General features: G+C 34.7%; 1 protein-coding gene and 1 pseudogene across 2 annotated transcripts; both read right to left on the bottom strand.

Moving 5' to 3' along the window:
- Positions 1-7153: 7153 nt before the first annotated feature.
- Positions 7154-9525, bottom strand: LOC145062714 (transmembrane 9 superfamily member 11 pseudogene; annotated as a pseudogene). Its single transcript, XR_013687694.1, has 2 exons — positions 9389-9525; positions 7154-9176 (listed from the first exon to the last, which is right to left on the bottom strand). The product of XR_013687694.1 is annotated as a transmembrane 9 superfamily member 11 pseudogene (transcript).
- Positions 9526-9851: 326 nt separating this feature from the next.
- On the bottom strand, positions 9852-10851 carry LOC145061428 (uncharacterized). The gene has a single exon (XM_079008894.1). It carries the CDS (start codon positions 10802-10804, stop codon positions 9974-9976), a length of 831 nt encoding a protein of 276 aa, XP_078865020.1. The 5' UTR covers positions 10805-10851; the 3' UTR covers positions 9852-9973.
- Between the last annotated feature and the right edge of the window lie 10411 nt (positions 10852-21262).

The raw sequence follows: 21262 nt of genomic DNA, 5'->3' as shown, positions 1-21262 counted from the left end.
TATACACATTTTTAGGCAATATTTTAATACATTTTAAGTAATATTTTGGTTAATTTCAAAGATATGTGATACTTATTGAATTAATTTACATTTTACAGCCAACAAGGACACTCTTGAAGAATAAGGACTAGAAGTGACAAGCATTGGAACTATGGAAGATTGGAGTTTAAAAGAAGAAGATTTCAGCTGAAAAATCAAGCTCGATACATGAGACATCAAGCTCACGATGTGAGGAGGATATTCTAGAAGACTAGTACGTGGAAGTTAGACTCCTTCCTCGATATGGATAAGAACCAAGTTCACGAAGTGAGATTCCTATCTCACGACGTGAGCAACATATTTTCCAAAACTATAAATACTCCTTTGCATTATTGATTGAAGAGGCTTTTCGGAGAGAGGATATTCTAGGATACTCGAGATTTGAGGTCGGAAGAGTGCAAAAATCATTCTTTTGGAGGAAGGATAGTTGGAAGATTGAGGAATTCAAGATGAAATCATTACATTCGGTTTTCATACTTGATTCATGTCACTTATGAATTCTTGTGTTTAATTTTAGTTATGAGTAGCTAAATTCATTTACTTTTGTTTAGCTAGATGAAACCTTGAATCTATGGTTTAGTTTACTAGTTATTGGATTTTATAAGTTGGTTTTGTGCTTGTGGTTGACTATCATTACCTAGCATGTTAAAGTGTGTGACTTTGTAGCTTAAATTCAAGTTTAGTGTAGCTTAGTGACCATTAACTTACATGAACTTATTTACCTAGTAGTTTAGTGACTATTAAATTGCTAGAGCTAGGAGTGACTACATCTAGATCAAGTAATAAAAGTAACAAACTTAGTTGTGCTGGAGAAAATAATTGTGACCATAATTGTGTTTGCTTAATTGCCTAGATAAATCTTACAAAGCTCAATTACAATTAATAACTAGTTATATGCTTGCTTGTGTATGACCGTACATAATATTACATGAATTGGTGAAAATATTAGTTTATTGGACCAAAATAGCTAATTACATAACAATTGGTAATCAACTTTATTAATATGTAAATAGTAACTAACAATAGGAAAAAGGTTGATTCGAAACTAAACAAAAGTGTTTTTAATATATTGATTAAAATAGTTTTTAGTTAAGTGCATAAGTTTTTCTGAACTTGAAAAATTAGATAAAACCCCTTTTAACTATTTTTTGCTTTTAGATTAATTTTTAGTGGTTACTTTAATATACTAGATCTGTTCCCTGAGTTCGATACCCAACTTACTTTACTATACTATATACTTACTAGGTACACTGCCTATAGGTGCATTACTAGACAAGTAGTTGGTTAAAACTAGTAGGTATAATTTGTACGCATCAAGTTTTTGGTACCGTTGCCAGGAACTGACTATTTTAGTTTTTAATTTAATTGCTTTAGGTTAATCGATCCTTTTTGTGGGGTAAAACCAGCAAAAAGCATGAGTTCCTTTAGTGAATGATCTCCAAATTTTGGCACCTTTATCTTTTCATTTCAAGAATCTCTCTATTATCATCTTCCAATTGATCATATTCTTCAACAATCAGCAATGGGGTTCTCGTTGGGATACCCATGTTGATGGTGATTTGAACAGAATACAATGGTTGATTTGGGTTAAGATCATCTATTGTTGTGTTGTTTTTAGCACAAGTGGTATATAGAAAAACTTTTATCCTGATACAAAATTGAGTAACTTAGGTATTCTTAATCAATGATAATTTGATCTTTTGGATTCAAAGGAGAACAAATCAAGCTCTAATACCAGTTTATATAAAATGATATCTCGAGGATATTGTAGGATAAGGTTCAATTTCTTGAACCTTGAAAGAACAAGAATAATGGAGGCTGGTAAAAGATTTACAGTCAAGTCTGGATCAAATCCAGTCAAGCCTTGAAGAAAAACAACCTAATATCCAGTGCACGAAAATATTAAAGTAGAGGAAGAGAATGAACAAAGAAAATGATAGAATGACAGACGTGATTCTTGTATTGATAAAGGCGTGCTGATTACATGGAATGATACTCCTATTTATACTACCAGTAGCACAAATGAAAAATGATACAAGAAAGACAAATACACACTGCAAATCAACCACACGGCATTCTCTCAACCCAGAAACTCTTCAATTTTGGAATCTTCACAACTTTGGAACTTCAACATATCTCGAAAACTAAATAATCTTAGATAGCCTACAGTATCACTTTCATGTACTATCAGATACCTAATTTACTACAAGTCAGTCTTAATGGACCGATGCACGAGGTGAGATGCCACACTCACCCAAGTCATGGTGTTCTGTTTCATAGGATTCGCTACTCCGACGTTAAGAAATATAAGTATTTCACAATGTCGTTAAGGATTTTCTACAAACGGTGCCGAATTCAACCAATATATACCTCCCATATCTGATGTGATGTTTGCGCTGACTTTACTCATAGAGCCAACATTACTCTAGTTCACCCATCTCTGGTGAATCATGTGTCAAATTGGTCGTGTAGAAAAATCATTTGATTGGCTTTCCTCATAGAGCCAGCATTAACTGGCATTCCTCGTAGAGTCAATACTAACTAGCTTTCCTCATAGAGTGAACACTACCTGTCTTTCCTTGTAGGCCCAAAACTACTTGACTTTCCTTGTAAAGCCAACACTAAATGGCTTTCCTCGTAGAGCCAACACTACCCTTGGCCCTTTATGTATATTCCCCCGCATTTCTATTTATATGAAATTATATACAAAGGTCACTTTCATTCCTTATTATTATGTATATTTTTCCTCATTTAATTATTATATAATATATCACTAGAATGTGATTTTCCTAACATCTTTGACAATCTAATATTCAAAGTTGTAGAATTCGCTACTCGGTACCTATTCAGCCGACTGCCGAGTAGCGAGTACTCGAAGAGTACTCAAATTAAGTAATTCATGTAGAAATACTTTTAGGAAAATTATATATGTCAAAATCATAAATTAAAATCATAAGTTAATTGAAATATATAAAACAAAATTAGATATATGTGAATACACAAACTGAAAAACACACAATGGTCTCACTTTGTGAATAATTATTGAATATTTAAGATATATATATATATATATATATATATATATATATATATATATATGTAGTAATAATCACATGTTTGTGTTAAATAATGAATCATTAAATATATTATACATATTAGTCACCGAGTTGACCGAGTTTAACAACACTACTCGCTTCAGTAAAGGGCTGATCGAGGAGTACGCGAATTCTGTAACTCACCTCGGGGCGAGTAGCGAGTACTCAGACAAGTACTCGGCCAAATCGGTGAGTTTTACAACACTAATATTGCAGAAATAGCATGCAAACATTATTTACAACGCATTTAAAAAATAGTCGTCACACTAGTATGCACCTATCATCATTATTCATACCAAATCATCACATAAGCTCTCTGGCGTGAAATACACCATAAATAATTCTATCACAATAGAGCATCAACATTTCCAACACATATACCATACACAAATAGGGACACACATCACAACATATCCAATTTGGAGCAATTGATCATTTAGTCTAGCATCTATCATGGGTTTAACAACACCTCATAACATATATATCATTATAAATACCATCTAGCCTAGATTACACCCTAAAGTTCACACCACACCAACATAACATATTTCTAGCACATAACATAAACATGACATAGCATAACATCTAGCCTAGATTACACCCTAAAGTTCACACCACACCAACATAACATATTTCTAGCACATAACATAAACATGACATATCACGCACAAGCTAAACTAATTCAGATCGTTTGATTCATTGTCAAGAATTGCATATTCCCCAGGTTGTAAAAATGATTGACTCACTTTTGTCACAAAAATGCACTTTACCACTTCAAGTATCGTAATTTCTTGAGATTATATCAACCTCCCCTAATACAACACCATATTATATGGGTTTTTTTTTGTTTTTTGTTTTTTGTTTTTTTTTTTTTTTTTGTTTTTTTTTTTTTTTTTTTTTAACTTTACTACCTTCACAAGTATGGTCTTGATATTACAATTAGGTCTATACTCATTTTATTAGAGTTTTAGAATTTCGCTTCTTAACGCTTGTTCAATGTTTTGAGCATAAAATAGATTCAGTAATTCAGAACAATCTGCATAAAAGCAGCTAAATCAAAACAATTTGTATGAAAGCAGCAAAAACCAAACAATCTGCATGAAATCAGCTAAAACAAAACAGTTTACATGAAAGCAGCCAAAACCAAATCTGCATTTCTGCAACCAAATAAAGGAACCCCAAATATACTAGAGGAAACATCACAACAAAGAAAACGTAATATACAAAGTTGCATCATACTAAGCTAATGAACCAAATCCTATTTATTCTCTTTCCCCCCTCACACTCACAATGCTTGAGCAATAAGCATTGAGAGTTTGCTAAAGAGGAGCAACACCGATACAAAAGCAAAGAAAAAAAATCCAACAAAAAAAAACTAAAAGTAAAAGTCAAATAGAGATGCGAAATAAAACTAGAACATAAGAGAATATGACAAAATGAACACAAACCCGAATCAAATACTTTTATAAACAAAAAAAAATGGAATTTCTAACCGGAAACAAACAAAGAAGGCGAAGTGAAACAAGAAATGCTAAAACAAAACCATATCAAATATTGTTGAAGATAATATAGATCTAATGATACTAGCGAAAGCGGAAACTGAAACTAAATTTACCAAAACTTAAAAAAAATCTCATTTTTTAATAATATCAAATGAAGCACCGCATCTATATTTTTTGTAACACTAAGCATAAATAGATAACCGTTAACACTCTTAAAAAACCACTTTTGTAACAAGAAGATAAGACGAAAGCATTATAATTGTTCTTAACATGAAGTGAAATTCTTGCAAAAGTAAAACAAAAACTTTTTTTAAGAAACTTTCAAAGTCAACGAAAAAAAATCTGAATTCAACCGAAAATGTTAAGAATACTAAGAGTAGGAACCTTTCGACGACCAAGATTTTCAAGAGCTTCGGCAAACCAAGATGAACAAAAAATGCTTTCTGAAGAAAAATTGTGGCGCGATTTTGATCATTGTGACCAGAAATCGACAAAACGAATAAACAACAAAACGAATCAAACCTCATCGAACCAAGTAGAATCGCGAATCAAGAAACGGCGAAATAGCAAATCAAACAAATAACGACACGAAATGGATAGAACCAAAATCGAAACAAATCAACTCTAATAGAAGAAAGTAGCATCACGACACTAAAAATCGGAAAAAAAAAAGAGAAAGCATATCGAACAAATGAAATCACGAAACGGATCAAACCAATATAAACAATCCAAATTACGGCGCAAGGAGCCCAAATTCGGTGCACAAAATACGGAAACAACAATAATTGAAATAAGAAAAATAGCAACAAACGAACAATTCAACCAAGTCAAGCAAAATAAATAATTCAAACAAATCAAACCAAAAGAAATAAAGAAACCAATCAGGAATCATACCTAAGATCTCAACGATATTCACAAATTGCGACAAAAATATCGATGAAAAGGATTTTCGTGGCGCGATATAACAAATCGCAGCAGGAAATTGAAGGCAAACGAACAAATTAAACCAGAGAGTGATGAAATAACAACAATACCCTCAAAACAACAAATTCGAACAAATCAAACCAAAAGAAATAAAGAAACGAATCTGAAAAACATAACAATCGTAAAAGACTGGTCGAACACAATTCTAGCTCTGATACCGTTTAACTAATAACAATCTACAAAAAGTAATAATAATATGGAGAGAAAACAGCTAAGGTTACACCGACGAAAGAAAATTGTATAGATAGAAAACGGATAAGGTTACATTATTGATAGAAAACGGTAAAGAGAAAGAAAGATAAAACTATTAATAGGAAAGTTATATAGGGTTAACCTAGCTAATGCACAAAACATAAGACCTAATAAAAAAGAGCTCAAGTAACTTATTATGCTAACAATTCACTCCTTTGATTTTTTTTTCCGAATAGATTTAGTAAAAATGGTATAACTTGGACTCAATGGTGGCAAAACCATCTTTTCTATGACTCTGGTATAATTGGTTTTTCTGCAAGTTTTCATGATAGTTGTGTTTTTCTAAAATTCAAATTTTCAGAAAAAATACAAAAGAAGAAAGGTTTGAAAAGTTGAGAGGCCGAGTTAGAGCCACTCGTTAAAGACAAGAGAAAAAAGCAATCTAACTCTCATCAACTCAACGAAAGAAAGATTTATTCCCCAATCTTTTTTAGTAGATTTGGATCTTCTTTTTAAACTTTTATTAGCCTTGACAAATATTGTCCCGTAAACCCAAGAGGGTGTTTTGCCTGCAAGAGCCTCTATTAAACCTTACTAAACTAGTTGTGTGTGGCTCCATCTTCAATGGCCAAATACCCAAATGATTAGTCAATTAACTGATCTACTTCACAACACCAACTTGTAGAGATACAATCCGAAATTTATTGCAAAAAATGACTAAATATGGAACTTGAATAAATTATCAACAGAAAAAAATTTCTTCATGATATATAATCAGATATACAATCACTCCATTACAATTTACCAAGTCAATGGTGGCCACGGGGATGTGTAGGAGGTGCGGTCACACGAGGCCTCCGATTTCAGGGTACCTCCGAATTTTGGGACATATATATAGTTATGGTGTTGATATTTTCGTAAAATATATAAATAAAATTAGTCGTCCGAATCTCATATGCCCAATGTAATATTTGATTGTAATCTTGAAGTCAACTTAATCATGAAGAGAGTTAATGAAAATCAAAAAATCAAAATATAATTATAAATTCTAAAATCTACTAACAATTTAATGAAATTAACTTAATCTAAAGAAAAGTACAAACATTTGCTTGTCTCTCCTATTCAAAACTCTCCTTTTTTTGTCGTGTTGATATTTTATTTTCACTGAGTCTCCTGTTGCAGTCTCGTCCTCTGAAATATCAGGCCGGACCTGACAAAATATCAAACTTATCCGGACTATTGTCTAGACTTTTAGTTGTATATATACACAACACAAACATAAAATGGAACCCGGATTTCATTGAAATTCATACAAACAACAATTCACGAAAGACACCAGCATTCAAACTACCAATCATCCATCTACTCCTTTAATTTCATATGTAGTAACTAAGTTCTTGCCATCAAAGTATAATATACAAACTACATAACAGAAAAGAAAATTTTGAATTTCTAGAAAGCAACCCCATCGACTTCTTAGTTTTTTCAATCAAGCCTCACAGACGAGAACAAGTAATGCACAAACCAAAAAGACGAAAGGAACCCAACGGTGCCTGTCACTAGCATAGTGGCTAGGACCATCAAGAGTGAGTAACCAATGTAGAGTATAACCGAGATTGGTCCACTTAGGCTCATGAGTTCAAAAATGAGATAGTATATCGAGTACAAGAATATATACAATGCCACCGACCCAGAAGCAAAAAAAGATTTCCACCACCATTTCCAGTCCTCAACACAAAGATGCATGTAGGTCAAAACCAATGACACTTCAGCGCACACCATTACTAGAAGGATCAAAGCAACGAACATGAACCCTATAATATAGTACACACGATCCATAGAGATGCTAGACATGATGAAGTTAATCTCCACGAAAAGGGTACCGAATGGAAGAGTTCCAGCACCAAGAACTAGAACCCAAGATGGGTACTTTTTAGCAGGGATTTCACGAGGAATTTGATTGGTTCTAATCTCGTATTCAATATGAGGCGCCTTTACACCAAAGTAACCACCAAGAAGCGATAAAGGAACCGAAATGCAAAACCAGAGTAGTATTAGGGTTGCAAATAACGAAAACGGGATAGCTCTAGTGCTGTGTGAACTCCATAAGAGGAAATTTAGAACAAAAAAAATCAAGAAAGTGATACCAGGGAAAAAGCAAGCAACTTTCCAAGAAACTGAAACCCATCCTTTATGATCGCCGGAAAAGATTGTCCGCCACATACGTACGGCGATATATCCGGCCAAGATTCCGAGGACCATGTAAAAGATTAACATTCCGGTGACTAAAGTGCCACGGGACACCGGAGACATGAATCCCATGGCGGCGAAAATGAAGGTTAAAACCGTCGTTCCAAGAATCTGAATCCCATTTCCCACCATTACACAAAGAAGCATGGGATTGCTAGGAAAACGGTAGACATCCACTACAACAATTTTCAAATTTGAGAAATCCCGTTTAACTGTTGTTCTCAAAATGATCACAAGAGTGATTCCAGCTAAAAAAGTGATGATCATGAGTGAATTCACGATGGAAAACCAGTCTACTTTTGCTCCATCCATTTTTATGTAAGAATCCCATCTTGATGACCACTTGATATCACTTTCGATAAATGTGACTTCATACGTGAATGCTATGGGTTCGTTTTCCTTTAAAGCTACTATGCTATCCTCACAATCAATCTTAGATGGATACTTACTGTAAGTTTTCAAATTCGTTAATGTCTCGGGGTTATGTTTAACACTGCAAGGATCCACTTCAAATCCTACAACCATGTACTTATGAGGAACATTCATCTCTTCGTACTTGTGAACCAAAACTGTGAACTTCAAGTGATTAAACACATAATATGAATCAGAAAACTTGAGACCTATTGGGTACCCAGTCCACCTCGGGTAATCAGTAACATACCGAATAGCTGGCAAATTATCAAGGAACAAATTAACTTGATATAGCTCCTCAATCCTGTTCGTTAGCAGCTTATACTCGTCACTGGATAACGATTTTGTTTGGCAAAGAAAGATCTCGGTTTCATTTGTGTACATATGAAAGTTATAAGGCGAGTTTTGGATCCAATCACCAATCAGAAGCTCACCAAGATTATCAGCAATGTCTTTCACACCTTCTGGGGGTTTACAGAAGGGTAAACTATAGTAGCTATAAGGGATTACTGTATCAATTGAAGTTAAAGAGCTGAGTTTCACAGATAATGGCTCCCCTTTGACATATGTGGGAGGATAACTACCAGGGTGATAAAACCCATGACCCAATTCAGATATCAAGCAGATAATCAACAAAACCCGATATATCTTGAGTATATTGAAGAATTCCATATGGTTTAATCACCTTGTCAGGCCTGGAAGACTGGAAGCAAAAGCAGTAGAATTTCAGTGTTGCTTCAAAGATATGAAGTTGAATTAGAATTCGGGGAAAGGAAAATCTAATGTTATTGGGAATTGTGATCAAATCGTAAGAGTTGAAATGTAATTACGAAAGTTCAACGATGAAGTAAAATGGAAATAGATTTGAACTGTAAGAACATAAAAGAAGGAAAGACTGCATATAAATTAACCGACCTTACGAAATAAATTGTTGCTGTTCCTCCTGATTTTCGCTAAAATGTTCACAGAAATGAAAGCAATCTCTCGATATAAATATCACCAGTGACTGAGCATCGGAGTCCTCACCATACCATTTTTCACATTTGTTTGTTCTTTTCTTGCTGACTCATCATCCCACTACACAAAAGAGACAACCAAAACCTAAACCCCAAATATTCGTTTTATATTTTATTAATCAAGTATTTAAACAGGTTTAATTCCCGCTAAATTAATCTTATTTTATATACAGTAAGTGTTTGTTGCTGCAAAAAAAAAATTCATCAACTTTCTTATTTTTATTTCAAAAAAAAATTCTTGAAAAATTATAAATTACCGTAACTTCAAAATTTATTATATTATAAATTAAGTATAGTAATTACATTTATTTATTTTTTTGTTAGGAGTTTTTAGGAATTGATATTTTGTAATAGTCACAAAATTTTCAAAATATAGTACACAACTTTATTCTTGAATCATATGGTAATTGATTCTTTACATCATATTGAACATAAGAAAACATATTCCAAAATAGAACAATCTATAATTATAAGTTTTTAGAATCTAGGTGCATTGGAAGCCGGATGGGGACTTCTTTCCACAATAGTTAAGCAAGACACTCAATGAGACGGGAACGTTGAGGTTGATTCCCAAGACATTAGCTTTGATGGCAGTGCAAAGACAGACTGCAGCGTCAAGATCTGCAAGGCCGGAAAGGAGGGAACAACATGGTGTCTCTGATGGGTTTCCGATGACTATAGGGAGAAGGTTGTTGAGCAAGTTAGCACACACACCCAATTTGAGAGTGTCTGTCGGGCAAGTGGCTTTAGGAGGGCTTGAGGGCGTTGGAGGGTTTGAAGGTGTTGAAGGCGTGGGAGGGTTTGAAGGTGTTGTAGGTGTTGGGGGTGTTGAAGGTTTTGTAGGTGTTGGAGGCGTTGAAGGTGTTGTAGGTTTTGTAGGTGTTGGAGGTGTTGAAGGTTTTGTAGGTGTTGGAGGCGTTGAAGGTATTGTAGGTTTTGTAGGCGTTGGAGGCGTTGAAGGTTTTGTAGGCGTTGGAGGCGTTGAAGGTGTTGTAGGTTTTATAGGTGTTGGGGGTGTTGAAGGTTTTGTAGGTGTTGGAGGCGTTGAAGGTGTTGTAGGTTTTGTAGGCGTTGGAGGCGTTGAAGGTGTTGTAGGTTTTGTAGGTGTTGGAGGTGTTGAAGGTTTTGTAGGTGTTGGAGGTGCTGAAGGTGTCGGAGGTTTTGATGGTGATGTACAATAATGGCACCCTGGTGATGTTGGAGGTTTTGGTGGAGGTGGACAGCCTTTTGGGGTACTAGTGGAAGATACGAGAGTGAAGAAAAGAAGGTTGAACATAAGAAGAAAAGATATGTTTGCCAAAGCTTTTGAAGCCATTTTTTAATGCTTTAGCTTCTTATAGTTGGAAAGTGTTGTAGCTTGTTTTGTATAATGATATGCAAAGTACTTACAGTATTTATAGATATGGAAATGGCTTCATCACTGTTTGATAAATAGCATAATATTTTTATTCCATTTTATTCCTCTAAAACTATAAAACTATTTTGAACGAAAATGACATGAATTTAGTCATAAATGCTCATAAAACCCATTAGTTTTTTAAAATTCCATTCGGATGTTGAGAAATGTAGGCACCCGTGTTTTGTGAAACATTGTAACATCAAAGTCAACTTTACAATTTATAATTATTTTAAGACTTTGCGTGTAAGCCTAATTTGGGACTTCATTTGACAGATATCATTTTTATTTGTTTACCTTTAGTTTTATATTATTTGTTGCTATTTTAATCAATCTTGTGTCCAGACTTATTTCATGAAAAACCTTACTAAAATATACTTTTTTGTAATAACACGATTTTGTTAAAAAGCACTAACGAGATGATAACAAGAGTACAAGGCATTAGTACTAAGCATATAGTGAAATTGATACAAGCTTAATATATACACTATTTAAATATACAATCATTCTTTAAAAGGTTTTTAAATAAAACGAGTGATAGGGATATACTATCATTTGTAAATTGCAGGAGCCATCGACTAAGTTATCTTCTAACGAGAAACAATAAAATAAAATACTGTATAATCAATATATAATAATTTATACAACAATAAATTAATAAATTAAAATAAAAGTGTATATATATATATATATATATATATATATATATATATATATATATATATATATAATAAATGTGTGTGTTTCATTTTCTTAATTTTTTTTTTTTTTTTTTTTTTTTTTTTTGGAGGGGGGGGGTGTACATTTGATAAAAGAACGTAAATGAGAAAAAGATTATTGATTTGAATTTGGTTATTCACTTATTTGTTTGGCTGTGATATGCATGATTATGAAGTACGTACAAATCCAAATCATTGTCAAAGAAGACAATATCCTTCCATGTTAAGCGGGCACAATGTGAAAACAAACGGCCGCATATATGGAGCAATGAAGGATTACTACTGACCACAATTTATTCGTAGATATATTAGACGATTAGTCAAAAAGCTAACAAAAAGTTATTATTAATTTTTAAAATCATTGTATTTTATTTTTATTAAATTAACAATAATTATTTCACAGACATGTTTGAAATACTTCTAGCCATTATCTATGGTATTTTTTTAGCAGAGTTGTAAAAATTACGATTAGGTTCCAATTAATCTTTAGGTGTCATCTGACCGACTAGAAGTTACGTAACGATTAATCTCTTCCTACACGTAGAGCGAAACAGTACAAATGATGAAATTTTAACACTTGGAAAAAGATTTATTTCAATAGAACCTATTTGCAAAATGACTAGAATTGCATTAATCATATTAACATATTTTATTAAGATATTAGTGGTATTTACGAATTTGTTATAATATTAATCATATTTAATTTGTTAAAAAATTTCTATGAATTAACAATTTATGGTCCCCGATTCATCCCCGTCTACCCGATTTATCTATTAACGTTAGTCCACCGACTAACGTACATCGAACGTTCTTTACAACCATGTACTTTGGTGTATTTGGGAGGTGCATAACAAGGTATTTAAATAAAATATATATCCTTCTAAATCTACCAAAAAAACTAACTGCATATGTTGTAATTGCTTGGTTTGTGTTGTAATCTTGCAATTTAAAAAAATACCTTCTATTAAAATGGTTACCATACAAAGTAGCTCACAACACCAACTACAAAGAACTAGACGTCTAATATATATATATATATATATATATATATATATATATATATATATATATATATATATATATATATATATATATATATATATATGAGCTAACAAATTTCTTAAAATGAACCAAACAAGATGTAAAGTTGTAGAAAAACAAAAAGTATATATATATATATATATATATATATATATATATATATATATATATATATATATATATATATATATATATATATATAGAGAGAGAGAGAGAGAGAGAGAGAGAGAGAGAAGAGGGGGGGGGGGGGGGGAGATCAAATGAGAACCACTAAAGGTTAAGAACCATTTTCAATAAGTGTATTTTTGTAAATTTAACTTTAATACTACAAACCCAAAGACCACAACTACCGTCGGCGACACCACCACCACCAACTATTGTCGTCAACAGCACCACCGTAGAAAGCGGAGCACCTCCACTAGAAGATCGACGTCGCTTTATTCCTTTTCCGCCTCCATTTCGCCAAATCTACGACCACATCCATCTCTTTCTCTGTTTTGCTCCGGTGAACCATCATATTTGCATTAGATATTACCATATCTGCATCAGATCTCACTAGATGTGATGTGTTGTGCATTTTGAGGTTAGATATGGCACCGTCTTTGCTTCCATCCCGCTCATGTTCATTTGCCTTGGTCCGATCTACAACCGTAACAACTCCGGCGACGTTACCTTCTCTAAAGACTTCACATTCCTCGTCCTCTACCTCCATTTCGTCAGATCTATGACCGTATCCATTTGTTTCTCTTTTTTACTCCGATGAACCAACATTCTACATCATATATCACCAAATCTGCATTAGATCTCATCAGATATGCATCAGATCTCACCGAATCTGATATGTTTGTGCATTTTCAAGTTATATTCGGCTAACCACCACTTCTGACGAGATTGAAGGAGTTCCAACAAGATCTGATTTCAATTCCTTCAAGTTACACATCTGGTTTGGTGTTATTTATCACAAATTTGGAAAATGTTTGTTGTTTTTCCTCTCAAGATCTGGATATATTCTTGCCGTCAAACCTCACCAGAGAACCAAACAACGTTGTTTGTCATCCTCCGCCTCCACTTCACCAGATCTACAACCGTATCCGTCTATTTCTCTCTTTCACTCCGATGAACCACTAGATCTGCATCAGATTTCACCATATCTGCATCAGATCACACCAGATTTGCATCAGATGTCACCGAATCTGGTTTGTTTGTGTTTTTTTCCGGTTAGATTCGGCTAACTACCACTTCTGACGAGATTAAAGGAGTTCCGAAGAGATCTCGTTCCGAGTCCTTCGAGTTACACATTCGGTTTTATGTTCTTAATCTCAAATATGATAAATGTTTGATGGTTTTCCTCTTAAGTTTTGCATTTGTTCTTACCATCAAACCACCAACATTAAACCTCGTCGGAGAACTAAACAACGTTGCTTGATGTCAAATATGATGATGCTCTTATTTATCTGGTTAGATGTGATGTTTTATGGTGATTATGGATTTGATGTATGTGGTGCACACAAAGTGTTTGATGAAATGTCTCAGCAAAATTTGGTAAGCCTGTGAATATGTGTTTTTCTGTATTCATTTGTGAATATGTAAGTTACTAAGCTGTGAATTTGTATCTTTTTATTCATTGATGTAACATCCAAAACTATGGTCCCAAAAATTTCAATTTCATAATAAATAAATTATTATATTTCCCATAACATCCACACATTTGAATAAAACAAATGCATCAATTTGTCTTTAGTCAGAGTAAAACATCATAGCAGAATCTCAATGGTGTGTGCAATGCAGTCATCCCGAGCTCTTCCCTTTACAACCGAAAGTACCTGAAACGTAAAATAAGAACCGTAAGCACAAAGCTTAGTGATTTCCCCAAAAAACCACATAGCATACAACCACATAATATCATCCACATATTATCATTCACAGATTATCATCCACAGAATATTATCCACATACATATAGTTGCCATGGGCTCCCCCATGGTATTTACCAGGAATGCCATGGTCTCCCCCATGGTCTTATATCCAAATGCCATAGGCACCCCCTATGGTCTTATATCCAAATGTCATGGGCTCCCCCATGGTCTTTCATGCAAGTATCACAATGACAACTAGCATTCCACATAACAAGTAATGGGCCAGTATTGGTGCCTTCAACCCATAGATATAGTGAGAAGACTCACATCACACTGCCGAATCACAAAGACAAACCACGGCTACTGGCTGGCAGCTCCCTGAACCATTAAACATCAAAACAACACCCAATTAACAATTGGGTGCCAATGCATAACCATAAATCCATACATGGGATAAAAAGACTATTTTACCCCTAACCTAGCATGGTCCAAGACCACGACCCAAACTCAAACTCTCGAGGCCAAAAAGCCAAATAATCAACCAAAACCCAATTATGTCCCAATTTTCCAAATTGTGCCCAAACCCCTTACATGGGGCTTACCCTAAAGCCCATCCAAATATCGTAGCCCACACACTTATTCTCAAATGGCCCAACAAGAACCCAAACACCTAAGCCCAAAAAAAAAGGCAAAACTCGAAGCCCAAACATGATTAGGGTTTTCATATAAAATGTCGATTAGGGTTAAGTAAGAACATTTAACCCATTAAGGACTTAATCTATTAAGTCCATCACTCTACCAGGTGTAACACCTGGTCCATGGTACGTATTTAAATTCACGTATTTTTCATGTTTTTCCCAGGCACTCTCGTCGCGTAGACTCGAATTTGGACCCGAGGTTTAGTGACCTACTCTACAAGTCGGGGGACCGACTCGATGAGTAGGAGCTGTCTGGATGAAACCCTAATGTTAAGGTTTGCACCCTATTTAAACATCTTATTCTGCCTCAACCCAGCCCTCATCGTCCCTCCCAACCCAGAGAAACCTTAAATCGAAACCCTAAGCCCCTTTTGAGTGTTCTTGAGCTTTTGGTGAGTTTATGTTCATTTGAAGTTAGAGGAGAAGAAGAAAGCTTGGGAGTTCAAGTGGAATCTAGTAGATCTAGAGGTTTTGCTTCATTCTTAGTTCATTTAAGGAAAAAATCTTGAACTTTGATCATCTATCTCTTAGATCTTGTTTTGGGGATATTTTATACCCCCTTTTATGAGTTGTGAAGTTATAATTGGATTTTGTGAGTATGAGTGGAGTTACACTTCAGATACGGGAACCACTGAGGGTTCCCATGGCATAAAGGTGCCAACTTTATGGCCATGGGAGACCCATGCTTCTTAGATACCTCTTTTTATGGCTTTTTGAGTAAAAAACCCCATGCATGGACGTCAAGATTGGAACTTTACGTATAAAATGGACCATATGAGTTCAGATCTATGGTTTTGAGGCATTGAGACCCATTGTAATCGACTAAATAGTTTTGGAAAAAGAGGGACTCGGCGAGTCGCTTGGGTGACTCGACGAGTCGGGTTGCATTTTTCCCCAAATGTCTTCTGGAAATGGTCTTTGGTTGACTGGAAGGAACACTCATCCTGTTAGGGGTTTCTTATGGACTTGAAGATCAAAGGACTCGATGAGTTTAAGAAGGAACTCGGAGAGTTCAAGGCAATGTCCCAACCACATGAAGACGGACTCGACGAGTTCAAGAATGAACTCGGCGAGTCAAAGACTGAACACCTTCATAAGGATGAAGATGAACTCGACGAGTTCAAGGACAAACTTGGCAAGTCGGTCAAAGATAGCCTGATGTGTTGCTGAAGGTGAAATCGTCGAGCTCTAGCTAGACTCGACGAGTAGGGATGGGTTGGTAGCTTTTTGTGGATATGGGGACTCGGCGAGTTGGTGGACCAACTTAGTGAGTCGAGTGAACCGGATGTTGACTTTGACCAAAGTTGACTTTAACCAAGGTTTGACCTTGACTTTGACTTGGAATTGAGTGACCCTTGTAAGGGTTATGAGTATGAATTGATAAATTAGAAAAGTTGTTGTGTAGAGATTGACGAGTCAATGAGAGTCGATTTTCATATCGAGGATAGTACATACACTACATGACATTGAGGTGAGTTACCTTCTAGTAAAAGTGGGTCTAAGGCACCAAGGCCAACCCACTAGTAGTTGATTATAGTTGAGAGAATTTTCTTTGTGATAATTGTCTGGTTTGCTATTACTTGATGTGTTTTATGTGCCAATATGATATGTTCTATGTGGTAGTGGTAGTAGGAGGGGAATAGTCCCTCGATTCGGTCGTTAGGACTGAAGGGTAGGTTGGACACCCTAGATATGTCTGATAGCATGATTATGATATGTTATTATTGAAGGGTTTTGAGCATTCTAACATTCCTATGGTGTACATGCAACCCTAGAAACCTTGGATCTATGTTTTCTCTATTATACATGCAAATTTGATTTTTCCAAGGTTCTCAACCTAACTAGCATGTTATGGGGTACTTGTAACATAAAATCTAGTAGAATAACATATCTTTTCTTTGTGCTTGATTGCTTGGAGTTTTGAGAGCCTAGCACCAATAATGTGGATGCCTCAAGTGGAATCACAAATCACCAAACCAACTTGGAAGCCTTGAGAGAATAGTACGCACTTGTAGAAATCGACCCACCTTTGTTCTTACACAAATACCTCTTTATATAGTATGGTGGATTAAGGTTACATCCATGTAAACCCTAATACCTATGACCTTTCATTTACATAGGATCCATGGGTTAAAAACTCCATGGACTATCCATGCAAGCTTAGCCCATCCTAAATGAACATTGGCCCATTCTATATATATATATATATATATATATATATATATATATATATATATATATATATATATATATATATAAGAGTCCATATTTAATTAGTCTCTTTTGATCACTAAATTAATCCCAAATTAATTCTTGATCAATAGTAACTAAATAATACGATTTCATATTAATATATTATAACTTATAATATACTAATAAATCATAAATATACTATTCTCAAAAGACTATCCATACAAATAGTTTCGGTGAAGTGCACACCCAAATGGACCATGCCGGGTCGGGTCAAGTACACACCAAATATAGTTACGGACTTAGACACCTTATCCAACCGTCTCCCACTTGGATAAGTCTGATAACTATAGTTGCAAGTATGACTTCAGGACCAACTAGCAATCGTAGCTCTTAAAACTCTGTTGAACTATGAAGTGCCATTTTAGATAAGTGATCATATAACCCTCTATTCTAGATATCACCCGGACAAATACATGGAACAAAATTTTGACTTTCATCTTTGACTTTCAAGTTGTCAAGTTTGACTTTTTAAGTTTGACTTTTGACTTTCAAATTTGACTTTTAACTTTCAAATTTGACCTTTGACTTTCAAGTTTTCACGTTTAAACTTCAAATTTGACTTTCAATTTTGACTTTTAGGTTTGACTTGCATGTTTGACCTTTTAAGTTTGACTTTCAAGTTTGACCTTTTAAGTTTGATTTTCAAGTTTGACCTTTCAAGTTTGACTTTCGAGGTTTCAAGTCAAAGGGCATTTTTTTCTTGGTTTCACAATCAGTTCTATTTTTGGTAATTAATCTTTTTGGTGAATAATGAGTTCTTCAATCACCGAGGTTAATGACACTTCATGTTCTCAGTCCTGTGAAACTAAAATTAAATTTTATCGTGATCAACATGATTTATTAATTAGGGAAATTAAGGACCTTAAATATGAAGGATACACTCTCAAAAAAGCACAAAAAAAAACCTTAAAAGTAAACTTAGATGCCCAAACCAAAGACCTAAAAAGGATTAAGGAAGAATATAGTATTAAATGTGAACAATATAATTATGCTCAAGTAGACATTGCCAGTCTAACTGCCGAGTTTGACACATTGAAAAATAAGTTTGAAAATGCATATTTTAATTTAAAAAAGTTTGATGTGTCAAGTAAGATAGTTGAGACTATGATTCAGAAACAATTAAAATTTAAAGATAATTAGAATAACGGTCTAGGGTATCATAGTGTTCCACCTCCCTTCAATGACAACTATACCCTGCCCTTGAAACCAATGAGGTAGAGATATTGGCTCAGTATGGCCAGCCCCATGTACCAGCTTCAATTAAGACTACACAATCTGGTCCCACTATAAGTGTTGAGGTAAACGATTCTAATGTTTCGACCTCATGTGCAGATAAGGACATAGTGCAATATGGGCATGAGCAGAACACAAATAATTCTTGTTCTGAAGATAATGATTCAAAAGCTCGTGATGAGGTGAATGATTCTAATGCTTCTACTTCATTTGCAAATAAAGAAGCAGTGCAAGGTGTGAGTGAGCATATCAAAATCAATTCTGATTCTGCTGAAAGTGTTTGAAAAGCTTGTGATGATGACACTCCCACTGTTGAAAAACGCAAGCCGCAAAGATCTCTCAAGCAGTCTAATAAATGTTATTGTGCTTTTTTGTCACAACTAGGATTTTAGGGCTAGATTTTCGATCCATGTGCAAGATAGTTTCTTTTTGTAACACCATGTGTAGTATAAATTAAATTAAATATTATACAAGTTTATACATCCAAAAATTTTGTTTCAAGTTGAAACTTCCTTGTGTAAGCCCAAAACCTAACCCAAAAAGCTATATCCACTCAACCTTGGGCCTTAGCCCAAGTTTTCTCGGTCCAAACCTTTTAATGGAGCAAAACTCTCCTATTGGGCCTTAATGGGCCAATGAATCATCAACACGATCCTTATGGGCTGTAAGACTTTTATTGGGCCTTATTGGGCCGTGAACACCTTCCTTACACTAAATTGGTCCAAATACCCCCACAGGGTATTATTTTGGGCCGAAAACCCTTTGATGGGCCTTCCAAGACCAAAAACCTTTAATGAGCCCCTCTTTGGGCCGAAAACTCTTTCATTTAACCTTTTTGGGCCAAAAACCTTGCCATTTAGCCTCATTGGGGCGAAAACCCATATATGGGCCTTCATGGGTTGAAAATCCTTCTTGGGCCAATGTGTTCTCGATTACCCTTCCAAACCAAGCCCAACTTCTTTCTTTCTCCCTTCTTCCCTAAACTGATCGGTACTTCAAACCAAAAAAAAACAAATAAAAGAGGTTGACTTTTGTGTGCCACCTCAAAGTTGTATAACATACATCTAGGTTTCTACCTAGCATGTATCTAGAAGTAAAGTTTTGTCCAACATAAAACAAGGAGGGATCTTCCCTCTGCTTTCCCTACATACGGCCGAACCATCACCACCCTCTCCACTTTTTCATTTCAAAACTAACACACTTTTCTTATTTCCTCCCAAAAACTAAAGAAACTTTCTCTATTCTTGCTCCAAAAATCGTGTGAAGTGGGTGTGTGTTCAAGAGTTCCTCTTCAAAGATCACTAACTTGGTAAGTTCATAATCACACTCAAGTTGTTTTACTTCATCTTATAGTATGATCATCCCTTTAACTACTTTATTTTTGTGCATATGCTTCCCTAGAGCCCCTCAACTTCTAAGATCTCCTCAAAGAAGCACTCTAGGCCGAAAAGTTCCTTCCATCTTCCTCTTCAAACCGAAAAAGCCCCCAAGGTGAGATTCATACCCCTATTTTCGAGCTTTCTTTTTTTTGGGGGAGGATGCAAGTCAAGGTCTTGTGTAAATCTTTGTATATTTGCTTATATGTGCATGTATTGTATGATATGTGTGTTAAATGTTGTGAAATCCATGCTAAGAGTCCAAGAACTCGAGATTTTTGGTTAAATCTCAAGATGTTGGACTTAGTTAACATAATATGTTCTTCAAAATGAAATCTAGCTTCTAAATGAAATTTGTTTTCACTTGATGCATGATAAATATCACAAAGATTAGTCCAAGAATATGTTTTAAACAAACTTTAGGCATGAAAACATGAAGATTGATCAAATGTGGAAGTATCACTAAAAATTGGACTATTTTTGGCCATAAAGGTAAGAATGGGCCATTTTAAATATTTTAATAAACTTGGGCCAATTTTGAACATTTGAGTATAAAAGGGCCGAAAATGAGCTTTTTAATAAACTTGGGCCATTTTTTGACCATTTTAGCAAACTGGGCCGAAAATGGGTTTTTTTTTTGTTTTTTGTAAATATGGGCCATTTTTGAAAACTTTTGTAAAAATGGGCCTTAAATGAATATTATTGTAAAAATGGACTATTTTTGGCAACTCTAGTAAAAATGGGCCATTTTCGACACTTTTGGTAATAATGAGCCATTATTGATATTTTGGATAATATTAAGTCATTCATGAACATTTTAGTAAAATTGGGCCTCTTACAATGATTTGGGTAAAAATTGGGCCTATTGCGACAATTCTGTTTTAATTGGGCCTTATATGACAAATTTTATGTTAATTGAGCCTTTAGTGACAATAAGAGTAACAGTGTGATATTTTGACACTTTTGGTAAAAACGATTATATTTTTACCACCTATGGTTTGTAGTCAAAAACATACAGTAGTAACATTATTTATAACGTTAAATAATGAAATTCAATGTTTGCGAAAATTCTGTTAAGGCTCTTGTGAGACACTCCTTCACTAGTACCCACTTAGTGTACACCGTAAGTCCTGTAGTTATAACCAAAGTCTGCTAGAGGGAGAGAGCGGGAGTTTGTGTATAGATCTATACGGGGTTGACAC

This window comes from Lactuca serriola, chromosome 7 (genome assembly GCF_051521515.1).
Source record: "Lactuca serriola cultivar US96UC23 chromosome 7, Lser_US96UC23_V15, whole genome shotgun sequence".
Lineage (NCBI taxonomy): Eukaryota > Viridiplantae > Streptophyta > Magnoliopsida > Asterales > Asteraceae > Lactuca > Lactuca serriola.
The sequence above is the reverse complement of the archived record's forward strand: the minus strand, read 5'-3'. Positions and strand labels throughout refer to the sequence as shown.